At 37.7% G+C, this 19,248-nt stretch overlaps 1 protein-coding gene across 1 annotated transcript in view; it reads right to left on the reverse strand.

The window, feature by feature from the left end:
- Positions 1-3,604: 3,604 nt before the first annotated feature.
- LOC124556819 overlaps positions 3,605-19,248 on the reverse strand; it is a 138,120-nt gene continuing 122,476 nt past the window's right edge. The window contains exons 5-6 of the mRNA XM_047130834.1: positions 19,043-19,093; positions 3,605-4,258 (exon numbers count right to left, since the gene is read on the reverse strand). Coding sequence (XP_046986790.1) covers positions 3,890-4,258; positions 19,043-19,093 — 420 coding nt within the window. The 3' untranslated portion in view covers positions 3,605-3,889. The remainder of the gene's footprint in view (positions 4,259-19,042; positions 19,094-19,248) is intronic.

Genomic DNA, 19,248 nt, shown 5'->3' on the forward strand with positions numbered 1-19,248 from the left:
GTGTACTGCATTACCCGATGACAACAAAAAATCTGTAAAACATACGTATTAAAAACAGTATCTGAAAGAAATAGGTGTTGATTTTTACGTAACATTGAGCTGGGAAAGTACCCTGTATCCTTAAGGAATGTAAGTCTACATGCAATCTTGATTATTTTACTTTGAACCCAGTAGATTTAAGTCAAGTCCAGTATCATGTGGCAAACTGTTCTACGTATGATGAATGGGGTAAATAAATAAATAAAGACGTTATACATAAAAGTTACCTGTTAAATTAATATGGCTTATGAATAATTTCCTTTTTATTACAAGCTGTCCAGTGGTTCCATTAAATGTAACATATCTCACTCCATTTTGAAATGCCAAATACGTTTAGCAAATTCTCTCTTAATTAATCCCTAATTCCTAAAGTAAACTTATCTTAGAATTACACATTTCATTTTAGGCATGACAAGGATGGTGCAGGATACTGGCAACATTGTGCTGATGTCATGCTACATTTTTGTAAACAAAATTCAATAATATAACCAAATGAAATATTAACTGCTGTATGATTCACTTACTTGTCATACTGTAAAACTAGGAAATAGATAAAATGCTATAGCTTGATTAACTGTGGTCTGGGGCACTGCCATAAGGTTTCATTAAGTTTGGTACATCAAAACAAATAAATTGGTTCATTTAATTTTTTGATGACTAAGTTAGAATATGCGTAATTTAGTTTCTGTCAAATACAGTGTCAATGACTAGTGGCAGTTGTTGAGGGCTTCATGATCAAAGTAGCCCCACAGTTATCCCAAAGTGTGGTGTGCTTAGCACAAAACCTCTTCCAGCAGAAGTGTCGCTCTCCTAGTGTTTAAATTCCCCTATGTCAAACATGATCTGAAAGCCATCTGTTGAGCTCTGCCCCTTAACTTAGCAGCCCTCATCCATAACCCCTTTCAAAACGTGTGCCACATACTTCACATGTTAACCACCTGCCCTAGTCATTTTACAAGAACTCCAAGAAAAAGAGTGCTGAAACTTCTTGGCAGATGGAGACTCCGCTAGACCGTAACTTGAACCAGGAACCTTGTCTTTTGTGGGTAATGCTCTTATCAACTGAGTTATCCATATGATACAACACCCATCCTCAAATCTTTACTTCTACCAATATCTCTCTCCTACCAACCAAAAATCACAGAAGCTATTATACGTATTTTTGTGGACTAGCATTTCTGGAAGAAAGAATGTTGGAGAGAAATTACTTATCCACAGTCTATGGAATATTTCCACGAAGAACTGATCACTCTGCAGCTTTGTGTGGATTGCTTTGAAACTTTCTCGCCGATTAAAGATGTGTGTCAGACAAGGACTTGAACTTAGAGCCTTACCAAGTCAGCTATAGGTGGACTACTCATGACCTACTTGCACAACTTCACATCATTCTGTTGGAACTGAAACGTTGTAGTAAACAGAGCAATGTATGAAGGACAGTGAAGAGAAAAACTGAAGTAACAGATCTATTTGTATTAACAGAAAAGTTAATGAAAGAATTTTATGAGTGTTGCAGCAAGCATAGTTGAGCTGCTTTAGCTGTAGATAATATACAATAAAGAAATGAAAATCATCTCAGCTGGTATTCCACAGAGTGGTTCATTGCATTTAATAGTTACACTTGTACAACATCATGAAATAATCTACAGCTGAATATATCAAACAAGAAATACGCAAGTGCTGGTGCTGTTTTCAAAATTAACTACCAACCTGAAAAAATTGGTGATACATATCCCCTTGAGCGATGCAATTAGTAGGAGTAACCGTGTCTGGTAAGAAACTTTAGACACGTCCAGTAAATTCCTCTTGCGATGGTCGAATGAAAATGTACAGAATATTTAGTAAGTAATATATCAACACTCGAAAATAAAACAATAGAGTTTTGAATACACACACGACCGCAGTGACAATATGGGAAGACTAGAGTAGTTTCAGAATGTATGAATCAGATGTCTGATGTAACAAAATGGAATCGTAGTTTCCAAGATCACTTCTTGATCAGTTGCAACGAAAATATTGCTTACCCTGCTTACTGTGATGTCAGCTAGGAAGGTGGGAAATAGTGTGTAGAATCAGTAAGGCAATGTCAGAGAAATTATTTAGTGTAAAAGGAATTTTCTGTCTATAGCATACTTACACCAGAAAAGTTATCTCCGGTAATTAAAGCTAGACTATCATGAGAAGATAAGCATGTATTTACATCAGCTTGCCCATACTTACTGCAGCACTCAGTTCAGAATTAGGAGAAAAAATGGGGCAGTAATTACCTCGCTGTAAGTTAAATTTCTCTGTTGTTTCATAAAAGAAGGAACAAAGCAATATGGTTCTTTGATGCAAGCAATAAAGTGTCAATACACGCAATATTTTTTGTCCTAGGTTTCCTGCAGCTGCCGATATGTGTGTGTGTGTCAGAAATTAGTCTAGTTTGTTTCACATGATTCTATACTTGCTATCCATTAAATGACATTACACTCCTTTGTGACAAAAACTAAAGATCCCCAGCCTCACCGTGGGCCTTCTTTGCTTCTGAGAGTGGTGACCTTGATATGCGAAGAACTCCAGCACAATCATCTCGATCATATCTCTGAAATTTTTGATCCTAAATTAATTCGAAGTGTTTCTCTAATCATTGCCAAGTGGAAACAAAAATTCTCTCCCTTGCAGCTACAGTATGTGTGTGAACTAGCTTCATTCACTCTATGATTTGTACGCAGATCAGCTACCTGATTATTTTGGGATCCTAGAATGTTTTCCTCTCAGGATAATTATTTTATGCCTTTAAAACTGAATTTGCAGCTTGCTTGCGAAAAACAAGAAACTGCTGTCATCTATCTGCAGCAATTAAACAAATTATTGATTCTACAACCTTGGGTATCAGAATTTATAAATTCCAGTAAAAACAAAATCTTTTATACCATGACACCAACATTTAAAAGCTCTTGAAACATTTACCATATGCTTCAGCAGATACATTATATCAACTGTGCCATGCAAAACGGTACTTAAAAAAATCAGTTGTCCAAATTAGTGTTTTGTCTGAGTCTTACCCTCATAATTACTTATTAAATTATTACTTGACAATCTGATGCATTTCATAATCAATATTTAATTTACTCCCCATGAATTGTGTAGATTTCTCTATGGGTGACAGTAGTAGTTTACATTTTCTTTTTGACTATTTGGTCTGTAAATCACTCAAATTTTTTTGATGTCTAATATGTTATGTGTTGGTAGTTGTTATGGTCTACTCACAGGTTCCACATTAACTGCCTGTAATTTGTGTTCAGTTTATCATTATGTTTAGACAGTAACTGAAACTGACACAAATCATAGTATTTATTCTGAAAACTGCATCACAATTTTATTCAACATTTATAAGATGTCATTAATACAAAATTAACAGAACAATTCACGTATACTTAATTTCTTAAAATTCCTGATGCTTGGCATTCTTACATCTGTAAGACTCATATTTATGACTATAAAGTATTATTCATTTTGACTGTCTGACATACTGCACATGTTTCATTTTTGTCAGCGTCCTCAATTAACAAATTAACTGTTTGGATTTCAGCTTTCAGTTTGGATTCCTTGTTTAGATGGTACCTTATGACTTATAGAAGACTAATTTTCTTCACACTGAAAAATACCTGTTGAGATCAACAAAGATTTGAAGGCACCTAAGTAATGCTAGATTTATTGAAAGAGCTTATGCAAACTATTTTTTAAAATATTATCTTTGTAATTTCCAAATTTATACTTCTACAAGTGGTGTACATATGGTTACTCCTCAAAATCCTCAATTCTGAATTTTTTCTGATTTGTTTACACAATATGATTACTGAGAACATTATTATATTTCTTCTAAAAGGGAAACATCTGTATCACTTTCTTTGGGAGCATTATGAAGAATTACATTACACTCTACAGTTTCAGCTCCTTCATCAGCTGGTCTATTTTCACTGACTGATGTTATGTTGCCTTGATTGTTATCTTTACGTTCTGCAGACGTTGAAGGTTGTTGTCCAGTCATCTGAGGGGATACTGTTTGCATCTCTCTGGCTTCTACATAAGGATGTGTTTTCTCTCTTCTTATACAGCGATCAAAGATATAGCAGACAACTAGCGATGTGACAGATACAAATGCCATTATTCCTATTGCTGTCAACACATCAATATTTGAATCTTCCCATCGTACAAAAGGCTTTAGCTGACAGAGAGCCTGAAAAGAAAAATGTACCAGAATTAGAAGGTCTGGTTTGAATTAATATTTAAATACGTAATTTTTCTCTAAATTTATTTATAACTGTTGAAATAAATTGTGTAACTAAAAATAAGTTAAATGGTTTCTATGAATAAATATGCATATAAGAATTGCAACTTCCTATTCAAGTCAGGCCTAACAAGCAACTGCTAGGTGATGAGAAAAATTTTCTACTAGTGTTCAGCTCTTTTACTTTGAAAGCATGGCTTACATTAAAATTGTCGAGTATTTTCTTATTCTTTTAATTGCCAATAAAACAACAAGCCCATCGCTGTTTGCCAAAAATGACACATATAGCACAGTTTCGAAGACAGTATAATGTTTCTTAATAACTCATACAAAAACATTTTTAGTGCATTCGTCCACTGCTGTGGACGATTCTATTTTCTGTCAATATACCCATTCTAAAAAGTTTGTAAGGCACTGCACATAGAGTAATGTGTCTTGGATATTCTGTTCTACAAGTATGCATGCCTGTGCGATCTGTTGATCCGTATTTGAACTTATACAACGTGCGTAAAGTGTCAGCCGTGCACAGAGAGTGTGACTATTTGGCTTTTACAACTGCACTTTTTTTCCTAAATGTTCAGCGAAGTTCTGGTATTTCCTTCCTGTTGAAAGACGTTTTCAATATTTCAAAACTAGCTACAACCATAAGTTGGAGGAATTACAGTTTCCATGGTAAAGTTTGAGAAAATTGTCAATGACAGAAGACAAAGTTCCTCATCTTTGGTTTCCTGTGAGAACTGACGTTTCACTAATTTGTCAATTGCAAGTGTTTGCTCTATTTTTCCATAAGTTTGTTTTTAGTATCTCTTTGGAATTATTTCAGTAATTATGAAGAAAAACTCGGTGAGGAAGATGTTTCAGAAATTCTGGAAAACAGAGATATATCGGTTGCTGAAGAACTTGAATACGGTGACAATTTTTCTACAGTAGCTTACAGCAATGTTAAATTTCCCAGACAATAGATTATCTCGAACAGAATGAGTTAGAGGATGATTATCATGACAGTCAACCTGATTTTGATATATTGATGCAAATATACAGAAAAAGTAACCACAAGGATTTATGCAGGAGTTTATCAGCGATCATGGTGCTGTAATCCTCCCAACGAGGTTTGGCAACAGCTCACTGACTTCAGATCAAACTTCAAAGGCACTGGAAACGAGTATATCTGTATATGTTGGAATAATAAGAATAAACTGTACATTGATGTTCCAAGAGCTGAGATTGTGAAACTGTACAACACTTCCACTGGTGTTTTTGACAGGTAAAACTTTTTCATTTCAGTGTACAGAACATTTATTTGATCACGAAAGTTGACACAGCACATGTTTACTCAGGCCGTAGATACTCCTGTAACTAACTCATGGCTGGGGTATATATGTGTATGAGGGAAAATATCTTGGGCTTCCCGAAAAGAAAATTTTGTACGTACACAGTTTCCGTGAATATATTGCAGAATCGTGGATTTTGGCACAAAAATGGACTGAAAATAGGAGAGGCAGATCTTAAAATGAAGCTACACCATTATATGTATGTGCAAAGCGAAGAAACTAACCGGTAGAGGACATCAGATATGATTCCGTGCGCCATTTGCCATGCTTTGATCACCAAAAGTCGGCGACTAGATGCAAAAATCGTGGTTGAAAAACTAACGCACACATCCAGTGTGCCAAGTGCATGCTTCATCTATGTATAGCAAGAGGGCACAACTTCCTTCTTCAATTCCATACAAAACAAACTATTGTACAAGAATATCAGTTAAATCAGGTTAGCTTCCATTCGGAAAGTGGGTGCACTCAGCGACTGTTACGTGACATAATTTATAGAGTGCAGCAATCTGTCGTCCTTTTCTTAGATTTTATTACGCAATTCCAGATTTTGGCTAGTAGCTAGACATTCTCAATGCACTATTTTCTATTCTCAATGCATGTGAGTCCCTGTTGTTTGGGCGTCAGTCAAAGAACTGTGACTGATGCCCGAGCAACAGGGACTTACATGCACTGAGAATAGAAAATAGTGCATTGAGAATGGCTCGTTACTAGCCGAAATCTGGATTTGTGTAATAAAATCTAAAAAAGGACGACTGATTGCTGCACTCTATAGTTTATAAGTGTATATTAGTTAAATGTTCCAGTCCTTCAAAAACCGATGTCACAATAAGATTTGAGATTAAAAGCGCACAATAAATAGTTCCTTAAACATTGGAGAATTATGCCTGTAAGTCACAGGGTCTTTCATAGTGACGATTCATAACTTGGATTTGGGTAGTCTAATTTTGGTTTTCTGCTACACTAAAAAAAATTTGAAGAATGGGTCTTGCCTAATACAAAATGACAACATTTTCAGGCCCGAAATGAAACAGAATGTCTGGAAGGGTTAAGGGCAACTATTTAGATTGACTCAGTGACAATTAAGGATATGTCCATTGTTCAAAAATGCACTTCTGCAGTATCTGTTAAAAAATCTATAATGAAACGAAGGTAGAAGTAGTATCATGTTATATAGACAAGCATATAAATAATCACGTAGACTTAAGTGTTGAAAGTATCAGCTGTAGAAAATCATTGGTTTGAGTAATAGAAAGTAGTCAAACGATAAAATGAAAGTTATCCATAAACCGATCATATTAAAGGAGACAGCACGAGAGGCTGTAAATGGAACCACATATGAGAAAAAACTGATCAGCACTAGAAGGAAAGGCAGGAAGAAGTAAGTTGTGGAAGAGAAACCGCAAATGAAAGGAAACACATGAGAGGCTGTCAGATATAAAACATATATAGAGGTTTTCACAACTAGTCAGTTACAAACATTTTCTTATAGATCTCCATCTCATTCTGTTCTGTTGAGTCTACCTTGAGTTGAGTTATTGGGTGTCTTTTGATTTTAATCCCTTATTTGATTTGGCACCTCTGACCGTTTTCTATTTCTCACTAAATGATGGAACTTGTAGTTTCGAAAGGTAGAGCGTGAATATAAAAGATAATATATGTGGCTCAGGGCCAAGGAAGAAATCAGTTTTCTACTTCTGTAGTTACAATCACAGTTTTCTGGCTAAAGAGTTATACAGTTCTATACAATTCCCGGCTACAGGGATAGAGGTACTATCTCTGTTCTTTGAACTAATTTGTACACGTTTACGACATTACAGTGCCTATGTTGCTAAGATGAATGATGCAAAATGCCTTTGGACATGCACACGTTACCAAGGAAACAACATTGCATCATTCTTCTTAACAACACAGGCACTGCAATATCGTATTTGGCAGCCAATGTTAGCCAGTGCCTTTCAATTAAAATGTCCTTCTTCGTACAACAACTACATATTATGTACGAGTACAACTTGTGATACAGGAGCGATGACATATGGAAGTTTCGGTCTGGCTGTGAGTCGAGAATGGATAGCCAGAGTGGTAAGGCGACCATTTGCTTATAGCGGGAAATCCGGGTTCAAGTCCCAGTCTGGCACGAATTTTTAATGTCGTCATTCCTTCATGGGCCTATGGCTGATATTTGTTCATTTTCACAACTGCGAATACAGTTCATGTATGTTATAGGCATTTTATCACCAACCGTTCATCTATATATTCATATGTGTCCATAAATTTGTCTTCACACAAATTTACGCAGATGGTGGAGCCTACGGAAAGGTATATTAAGGACGACACAGTTGACCATAAACAAGACATCAAAGACAGAGCCACTAGACAAACTCTCAGAATCACTGAGTAATGTACCATAAACAAAACAGGAAGAATATCGCGTAAAGACAAAGCGAAAAGTTCACAGACAGGTTCACCCTGAATCACTGTGTAAGAAGCAAGCTAGAGGTACGTGTCAGAGAGAGAAAAAGGAGGATTCTAACAAGAATGTATCAACCTGCAGAAGAAGCAAAACATAAACCTAAATGGGAATTTGGAACCCTTTCCATCCATATGTGAGTTCAATTTCTTAACCATAGCACCACTACTCCTGGTCTGTGATTTAAGGTACCTGTAGTTTCCATAAATCTGGATGTTACTTCAGAATTTGAGTCCAGTATTTTAACCACCTTGTTTTATGGAAAGAAAACGTTGTGCAAGAAGAAATTCTCATAGTATTCCAAAAAGGCTGATGTTCCATTGACACGAAAAACAATGAACTTTTTTTGATTTATGTATATGAATGGTATTGAAGAATCTTGAGCACAGTGAATATTTCTATTTCTTGATCAATTGTGGGTCTTAATAAGCCATCTAAAAATATTTTCGGTAGAGGATACATCAGTAACATTTAAATTTGTTTACTGGTGTCATTGTACACTGAATGTGATGATGCCAGTCAACAGATTCACGTTGACATGTAACAAGGGTCCTACTGAGTAGCAGTACAAAAACAATTAAAAACTGAAAATAATGGTAAGAAACATGACAGTGATAATGTGTACCTTTGAATATCAGAATAAACTTAAACACTGTCGGAGTATCCAGCATAATACATGTAGTGTCGCGTAAAGATTGCGGCTCCGCATCAAACCTGGCTATGCACATTGATACCACTGACGTCTCACTACTATCGGCTATGATGTATGAAAGAGCGTGAAGAAGACACACCCACCCTCTGAGCACTGAAGCGCCCTCACACAAAAGTCAACACAGAGGAGAGTTTGGAAGCAGTCGGTCCAATACATAGCCTCAGTTGAAGCAGTGAACATCATCGAGTAGCTGTAAAGTGTTATTCAAGTCTCAGATGGAAATGTACTCCTGCAAATGTTGAACACTGTACATTAAAAAAGTGTTTGTGATTGTATCTACAGACGCTTTAATAGTCAATGATAGTCATAAATATTCAAGAATTACTATGCCAAGGGATTATATCAAGACAAGTAAATGTTTTTATTCATTCAAGTAATAAAGTGAACTAATAACACCGCCGCAAGCCGGTCCCAAGCCCGGGCCCATCTAAAAACAAGAGGATGGGGAAGTGTGGAGGGGGAGGAGTAACAACCTCGTAAAAAAACCAGGGTCCGTCCGGCTCCAGATGGTAGCACCCTGTCATAGGGCCCCTGCCTAGGGTTACTAGGTGAAACCCAGCCAACGGTCTCAATGGCGGAAGAGGAACAATTTCCCAACGGCAGAGAGAGCGGAAGAGCTAACTCCAGGGCTTACTACCTTGGTTTTAATTTCGGATTCGGGGCAACCCGATCCCCCAATTTATTATCCAACAATTACTGCAAAGCATGATGGGAACGTCGTCAAAGATAGACACTACTCCAAGAGGTAGACCGAATGGCAAATCCTCCGTTGTTCGTAGAAACAATGCAAAGGGGTCAAAGGATTTTGGAGGACCCCAACCAACATGTATGCAGCCCTCAACACTGAAATTTAAGAAAGCAACTATGTTTGCAACCCTAAATGTAAACTCTCTAATTAAAGTAGGAAAATTGAAATTATTGATTGAAAAGCTGAACCAGAAAGAAATTTTAATATGTGCATTACAAGAAACAAGGTTTTTAGATGAAACTGCTTTAGATTTTGAAAACTATCGTTTATTTAAAGGAAAACCAGGTAAAATCTTAATGAAACAAATGCCATACCTGGGAACAGCATTTCTGGTACATCACTCAATTTTAGATTCAGTTACTAACTTCTACTCGAGTTCTGAGAGACTATCCATTCTTGAGATTAAATGTAAAAACAAAGGATACTCTATAATCAACTGTCATGCACCCATAAACCAGGACAACAAAAATAACCCGGAGAAAGTTGAAGAATTTTGGGAGATACATGAAATGGAACTGGATAGATGCTCAAAGAAGAACATAAAAATGTTAGTAGGCGATTTTAACGCACAAATAGGAAGGGAGAAAAAATACCATGGAACAGTAGGCCTCTTCCCAGGTCACAAAAGAACTTCAAAAAATGGAGAAAGGCTTATAGAGGTATGTAGGCATTTCAACTTGAAAATAATGACAACACATTTCAAAAAGCTGAGCCAAAAAACTAAAACATGGAGATCACCAAATCCACTTCTCGGAGAATTCCAAATTGACCATGTGGCTATCTCACTTCATTGTCAAGAAGAAATTCAAAACACTAAAGTGCTGAAAAGCCTTGATGTTGATTCAGACCACTATCTGACTACGATTAAATTCAGACCACTCCCATTTCGAAAAGAGAAGAAAACCTTTTACAAAATTCCAAAATATAACACAGAAACTTTAAAAAATGAAGAAATTAAACAACGGTTTCAAAGAGCATTGCACAAAGATAGCGATGGCATATCCACAATAAATAAGGAAGCGGGATGGGAGGAGATCAAAAACGAAATAGTTGAAATAGCAAAAGAAAATTGTCTCGTGAAAAGAGTAAGAAGACATCCATGGTGGGACAATGAATGTGATGAGAACCTGGAGAAGAGACAGAAATTGTGGCAGAAATGGAACTCCACAAAAGATCCTCAAGATCTTGACAATTTTAAAATCCAGAGAAGAGAAACAGCCAAGCTTTTCCGTAATAAAAAAAGAAGACAATTTCAGGATAACCTAGAACAGATTGAGGAAGACTTTAAAAGAAATAATTCTAGAGATTTCTACAAAACTTTTAGAAAACAGCTAACCAAATACCAATCCCCAAATTTATGTTTTAAAGATGAAGAGAACAAGCTAGGTTCGACAAACAAGACTAATTGTGAAATATTAGCAAAATATTTCGAGAATCTACTAAATTGTGAACCACCCAAAGATAAAATGAGTTTTGAAAACCACCGAAATACTAATACCGAGTCAAAACCTCCAGACACTGAAGAAATAAAACACATAATACACAGTCTAAAAAACAATAAAGCCCCAGGTGAAGACTCCATAGTACCAGAAATCCTAAAAATAATGGATACCAACCTCCCACAAGTTTTGGAACATATGTTTAAGAAGATCTGGGACGAAGAAAGAATTCCTGAAGACTGGCAGTGTGCCCTGATACACCCACTACACAAAAAGGGGGATAAGATGAATGTTAATAATTATAGAGGGATCTCGCTGCTACCAGTAGGATACAAAATTTTGTCAAGGAAATTACTTCAAATCGTGGAGCCAGTTCTGGATAAAAAAATAGGTGAATATCAAGCAGGTTTTAGACAAGGTAGATCCTGTGTTGAACAAATATTTAGCCTGAAAACACTAATTCGTTACAGAATCTCAAGAGGCCAGAGATTTGCAATAGTATTTGTAGATTTCAAAAAAGCATACGACTCGGTAGATAGAGAAACATTACTGAAAGTATTGGAAGAATTTGGGGTCGATAAGAAAACAATTCAAATTATCAAACAGACGCTAACAAACAGTAAGGCCAAAGTTAAATTTATGGGTGAAATTTCAAGGAAGTTCGAAATTAAAACAGGTGTTAGACAAGGTGATGGTTTATCCCCAATCCTCTTCAACTGCGTACTGGAAAAGATATTGAGAATATGGAAAGAAGAACTCAAAGGCACCAAGAATGACATCAGAATCGGAAGAAAAAAAGAAAAAATAGAAGTGGACTGTTTAGCTTTTGCAGACGATCTGGCAATAGTTACAGAAAACGAAGAAATAGCTCAGAACTACCTGGAGAAACTACAAGAAGTTTCGGCCAGAGCTGGACTGCAGATTTCATTTGAAAAAACCGTGTATATGTCTAATCATAGAAATAACAAGAAAAATTTTATTACTAAATACGGCAATATTAAGAGAGTAGAAAAATTTAAGTATTTAGGTGAAATAATTCAAGTGAATGGTTTAGACAAGAGTGCAAACCAGGCGAGAGCAAGGAAAATGGAATTTGCTTTTCAAAAAACCAAAGACATATATAACAAAAAAAAAACATTTCGATTCAAGCTAAATTAAGACATTATAAAACTGTCATTAGACCAGAATGCCTGTATGCATCGGAGTGCCTAACTCTTAACAAAAAGGGGGAAATAGAAAACATGGAAAAGAAAGAAAGGAAAATTTTGAGAAAAATATTAGGACCGAGAAAGATTGGAGAAGAGTACAAGCTAAAGAGTAATAAGGAAATATACAAAACTATTGAGAAAGTGAGTGAGGCAATGCGTAAACGCAGACTAACGTTTTATGGTCACCTGTCGAGGATGGATGGAAACAGACTAACAAGAAAAGTGTTTGAACATAGTAACAGGAACGAAAAAACCAACAATAAATGGATACAGATGGTGAAAAAGGATTTGGCCTATTTTAATGTCACCCGTGAGTCAATCAGGGACAGGGAAAAGTTTAGACAAATAGTGAACGAAATTAAGTGTTTTCCAGAAGAAACGAAACTAAAGAATAATAACAGGAAATGGTCGGAAGAGCGGAGGAGGAACCACTCGAAAATGATGAGGAAATATTGGGAAGAGAGAAAAAAAGATCAAAAAGCCGGGCAAGTGAATTGTTGAACGTGGTCCAAAGATGGCCGAAATCGAAAGAAGAAGAAGAAGAAAGTGAACTAATATTTCATATGTTCTAGTTCAATGTGCCACCAGCCAGGCCAATGAAAGGACCCACAGTTATGACCAAACATTTGTTGTTTCGTCTGGGCATAAAAGTATGTACTGAAATGTGCCCTGAAGAATTTATTGATAGTTTTGGAGAGGATATATATGTGTGTCCAGGAACAGGACGTTAATACGCGTGTTAAATTCATACAGTGGAGTCCAGATAAACAGGCGAATAGATTCATTGTTAGTTGACTACATGATTTGTCACCAGTCACTGCAGAAAATTACAACAGCTATTTTTCAGTGGTCGATGTAGGAACAGTTTCAACGAAAATAACCATACAGAACTTGTTGTATGAAAGGCTGATGCCATACTAAAATACATTAGAAGAGTGCCACACGAATATAATTCATCCACAAGCCAGTTCTGTGAGTACAGCTCCTCAGTCATGGAAGATGAATAGAGGAGCAGAGAACATCAACAGAAACATGAAACATGACAAGGTGGAATAGATATTCTAACCTTTATTTTTTTCCTGACAGAGCTACATTTTTTCTTTTCCTACCTTATATAATCCACATACAAAATTTACCTGAAATTGAAAAAAAAATACGAACTGTATTTTTCTTATTCTCATTGTTCAACAAGAATTTATGTTCAATGGTTACCTGAGTAATACGACCTAAGCATTAACTATAGACACATTTTATTTAAGGAGATATTCAAGTCTTAATAAGACCTAGTGAGTCAATATTTCAGTCATGCTAATTAGATTCTTTTACGGGATTGTCAGACCTTAAATTCAAAACTTAATTTTCTTATGATGTATCGAGCCGACAGTCAGTGCTGTATCTTTTCTCTGACTATCTGGCGTATGAGAGGGCGAGCTCACAATGGTCTTGCACAGCCGCCATAGTGACCACATTCGGCAGTTGGTCATACCTCTTTCATCGACTCTTTTTATGTTGCATTTCCTCAATTCAATGGCGCAACTGACGAATACCTCCGTTTTTGTGACATCTTTTACCGTAAGAGGTTAATAATGTCTTCTGGGACTCCTGTTATCAAGGGCGAGATTTTGTCGTCTTTCGTCACGTTTATATTCATCAAGTGGCATAAAGTCAAAACATTCTGACTGTACGATTGTGTCATTTCTCCATGACGTTGGGTCTTGTTCTTGAATAGTTACAACCTTCCAAATCTGATAAATACTAAATAACAAATGACAGATGGGTGTGGACTTGCTGCTGATTTTCGCCAAAGGTTTGCTTCAGTTAGGCCAGGAATTTGCCCCACCTACTGAGCATCTCTTCATTGTTCAGGTACCACTTCCGGGCTATGCCGTCAAAGTAACAGAACGCATTAGCCAAAATCTTCATGTATCTCACCTATTGTATACGATAACTAACATCGCTGAGAAACACAGATGCAGGCCTCATGTGGAAGTTTTTTACTGCTGTTTCAGGATACATCAGTCTTACGCATGTATTAGGAACTATGTACGGTTTGTATTGCGGTTCCTGTCACGTAGGTGACAGCTTTTCTTTGGCCAATTGGTGTCACAATGACATAGATGTTTAGAGTGTATCTGGCATCTTCACAAAAAGTATATATTATTGAAACCAAAGGAAAGTGCAAATCCGAGGGCAGGGTCATCAGTAAAATTCAACACTTACAACTGGAAGCACGTTTATTACTGACACCAACGTGCAACCAGTACAGAACTGTCACCTGGAAGGAGACAGCTACTATTTGTACAGACTTTGAATATTCCAGAATGCCGCTATTTATACATACACTGAATATTTCAGAATATACAAACATTAGATATTTCAAGAACCTTCCAAATCTGATAAATACTAAATAACAAATGATAGATGTGAGTCATTTTTGAACTGGCAACCCCCATGAGAGCAATCAACTCTACCCACTAGGTCACACTGTATGCTGCTTGTTTCGCTGCAGTGTAACTCTCTTACAAAAGGGCTTTCTAAGACCGCTGTCTGAAATTCACCTTCATGACCCTGACAAGCGGACGACTGAGCGTTGAAGATTAAGGACTTTCTTGGATAAGATGCGGTATCTATCAGGATCAAAAGCACTGTGCTGTTTGATACCTTCGAAGTATGTCGTAGAAGCCTAGATCACAGTAATATACTTTTGCTTCTGGAGGAGGTCGAGAGGCAGCTACAACACACATAAAATATTAGTTCACTAATTCACACTGACACATGCCCAAATAAAACGGCAAACTATTCTTTTACTACCACCCAGTTTGGCAACACCCTCGGTGCCACTTCTTTAACTTTTTTGAGGCCATTCAGTGATAAATAGGCGCCGGTGGATTAGCCAACCCTTTCAACACACATTACAATTCGCATACGGTCAGCAAACGTTAGTGCCGGTCGTAGAGCAACCCTGCTTCTTTTGTTTTGATGGACAAGCAAATCATTCTACTGACAGCTCCAGCACGGCGAAGTGTGTTCTTTTCGCATATTATCGTCACTGTTGTCAGAGCACACTAACGAATGTGGGACAAAGGATGTGTTTCTTACACTGTCACTCATTTCAGTGCAGAGAACGTGGAATATATATTTGGTTTTGCAGGTATATGTTACGGGGACTGCTGTCTTCTGCTAAGGTTATCCAAGCCGTTGCTCTGTATGGAAAACCAGGCCACAGCGTTATACACTGAAGTGACGGACGTCGTAGCATACCTACGAATATAGTGTCGGACCTTCTTCTGCCCAGTGTAGTGCAGCTGTGCCCGTGACATGGTGTACTGTAATACATAAAAATTTGATCGTTGTTTGGGAACATGAAGTAAGTGAACGGCTGCTGTTGGTCTCCAAATTTCAGTTCAATTATCAGCTCAACTGGACCAGAGGATCCAGTCCATCCCACGTAAACACAGCTCACATTATCATGGAGCCACCACCAGCTTGCATAGTGTCTTGTTAACAACCTGGACCCATGGCTTTATGGGGTATGCACCACACTCATACCCTATCATCAGCTCCAACCAACTGAAATCGAGACTCATCTGACCAGGTCACGGATTCCCAGTCGCCTTGGGTCCAACTGATATGGTCACAACCTCAGCAGAGGCACTGCTGGCGATATGGTGCTTTTAACAAAGTGTCTAGCGTCAGTCGTCTGCTGCCATTGTTCACTGACGGCAGATTTCGCCGCACTGTCCCAACGGATACGTTCGTCTTACATCCCATATTGATTTACGCGGTTATTTCAAGCAGTGCTGCTTGTCTGTTAGCACTGTCAATTCTATGCAAACGCCACTGCTCTCGATTATTACGTGAAGGCCTGAAATTGGGTATTCTCGGCACATTCTTGACACTGTTGTTCTCGGAATACTGAATTCCGTAACGATTACCGAAATGGAATGTCCCATGTGTCTAGCTCCAACTACCATTCAACACTGAAGTCTGGTAATTCCTGTCACGTGGCCACAATCGCGTCAGAAACCTTCTCAAATGAATCACCTGAGTACAAATGATAGCTCCGCCAATCCACTGTTCTTTTGTACCTCGTGTACGCGGTACTTCCGTCATCTGTATATGTGGTTATCGCTATCCGATGACTTCTGTCACCTCAGTGTATTGTGGATGTGTTAGGCGTGTCACAGAGTGTGGTATCCAGGCCGCTGCAATGACATTAGGAGACACGACTTACCACGTGACGTCCTGGCCAGAGCACATGCCATTGGACTATAGAGCAGGAAGATAGTGCTATTGAGCATCAGGCAATCTAGGACTGATGAGGAACAGCATGGACTCTAGTCGATCGCCATACTGCTGCTACTGGTCAAGTGGTGTTGGCACAATCAGTTCGGCGACGCCTTTGGTTATGATGCATTCTTCCACGCATGTCAATCGAGGTGCCCACCTATACACGTTGATATTGTGTTGCCACATTGGAGTTTGGCACATAGCATGTGGAATGAGGTTTGGAATGTAGGTCTCATATGCTATGCAAGGATGACTCACGTTACTCCACAGAGGGTCATGATGGCGGGACCAATGTTTGGTGTCACGATGAGAGAGCAAGGAATCATCCAAGAGCCTTCATTTCAGGACAAATCTGCCATGGAGAGGCATCAGTCTCAACAGGAAAGCGCTCCCCATCGGAGTGCGACATCCACGACTCAGGTGGTGTGAGGCTATGATGTAAACTGCCAAAAAATTACAGGGAATATCCACAATATTATATCAAAATATTATACCACACTATACAAAATAGCACAATATCGATGTCAAATCGATATTTTAGGATTTCACGTGACGTATAACGAGAAGTCACCAGATGCAGTCACACCAGATGTTATATGTACGTCAGGACAACGTAGACGTACTTGAAAATGGAAATCTGCCGAAACAGCTGCCGTAATAATCAATAAATGTTCCAAATAGTGATACTGGAATCTTAATTACCAAGTCCTTTCGAGACATATATTTCACTGCAGGCTCAATCATCAAGAAACTAATGGCATTACGGTTATAAGCTTTGCATTGAGTCGAAGTTTGCAGTTCGAAACTCTGAGGTCAATTGTTAAATTGCATTATTTTTTTCCACGAAAATGCACACTCATCAAACTCTTAAGAAGCACTTTCAAGGTACTGTAGCATCGTACAGACAGTCCTGATCTCGCTCTGTAGTATTTCCATTTCCCTGGATCACTTACAGAATATTTAAGAGGCTTCAGATCCACCCACGATGAAAAGGTGAAGCAAACAGTACAAACGTGGCTTGCTGCTCGACTGAAAAACGGTTTGTTTCTGGTATTGAAAAACTTGTGCAATGATAAGTCAATTGCAATGAAAATGACAGCGACTTTGTTGACAAATTATGTCATTAAAAGTGTTTCTTTAATGAATTATAATAATGATGTGCAGATATTTTTGACTTAACCTCGGCTGTGGCCGAGTGGTTCTAGGCGCTTCAGTCCGGAACCGCGCTGCTGCTACGGTCGCAGGTTCGAATCCTACCTCGGGCGGGATGTGTGTGATGTCCTTAAGTTAGTTAGGTTTAAGTAGTTCTAGGTCTAGGAGACTGATGACCTCAGATGTTGCGTCCCATAGTGCTTGGAGCCATTTCAACCACTTTTGAACTTAACCTCGAATAATACCAACAACTATCTCAACTACTGAAGGGGAAACAGCTTAATGTAGGCATTGAGGTTATTGATCTGAGTAGAACTCAAGATGGTTGTCAACTTCTAATGACAATGAAAAGGTTTAAAGTAAGGAAACTGCAAACTGATTTGAGACATCACGAAAAGTAAACATAGAAAAGTGATATTGTAGATGATACACCAGTACAGAAAAAAATTTAAGATTTCATAAAACGATATGTACGCGAATGTAGGAACAAAAGATAATTTTTTGTGAACAGTAGGATCATTGGAAATAAATGTTCCACAAGCACTGAAAATGACAATATTCAGGAGCCCAAGTTCATGTGCTGTAACTGAAAAGAAAAAAGTAAGGAAATGTAATGGATACAGCATGGAGAAAAATACAAATTACTCAGTGGGAGGAGAAAAATTTCACAGGGTAAGATATTCTCACTCCCAGTTTCATCACGAAAGACCAGTTCTGGAGTAACTATTACAGAAGCTAACAACAAGGTTTCTTGAGGAAAGAAATGTCTCTACCGGATCATGGTTGGCTCAGGAAAATTAAAACATGGTCAAATTTTCTTACTATTGCAACAGTGATTCACCATACAGGTCACTTTGATTCCTACTAGCACGTTATAAAATTTATTAAGAATTGTGATAGATGAATGAGGGGAAAGCACAAAATCAGTCAGTGAAAAGATTCCTGTTAGCACTTTTTGAAAGTAATTTTTTAAGTAGCTACTGGTTGTAATCTAATTAAGTGAATGTCAACATCAAAACACGTTTTTATCCGATGTATGCCTCACTAATATTTTTGATAAACTGCTAACCAGAACATTACAGTGAAGATATAGTAATGTTCAGAGCGTACACTACTTTAATACTAACTTGCTAAAATATAATTCATCATTATCTAGAACACTATAATGACAAGACTTGGTACTTGCATTCACTAAAAGCACTTTACTGCCATCTCTGGTACCATCACTACACTTGGTTCATATACACTATGTAACCTACAACAGTAAAGGTGATACAAATTGGTAACAGAATCTACAGCATTACGACCCAACTTCGTTGGCACAAAGTATCTAATTAGGCACACAGTATCATCCATTAGAATTAGTAGAAAAATTTTCTCACTTACCAAACAGGTATTCCTGCACATACAGTCAGTTACATCCAGACCGCCCTCATTCTGAAAACGAAGCCCAATTATTGATTAAAATTTTCTGAGAAATAATTTCCTTTCCACATCGTAAATACACATCAGATAATAATAAGGAGTGTTAAAATGCAAAGTTGCCAAATGTCGCACAACCAAAGCGGCTGAAATTTGCATATGCCTATTGC

Source organism: Schistocerca americana, chromosome X (genome assembly GCF_021461395.2).
Source record: "Schistocerca americana isolate TAMUIC-IGC-003095 chromosome X, iqSchAmer2.1, whole genome shotgun sequence".
Classification (NCBI taxonomy): Eukaryota; Metazoa; Arthropoda; class Insecta; order Orthoptera; family Acrididae; genus Schistocerca; species Schistocerca americana.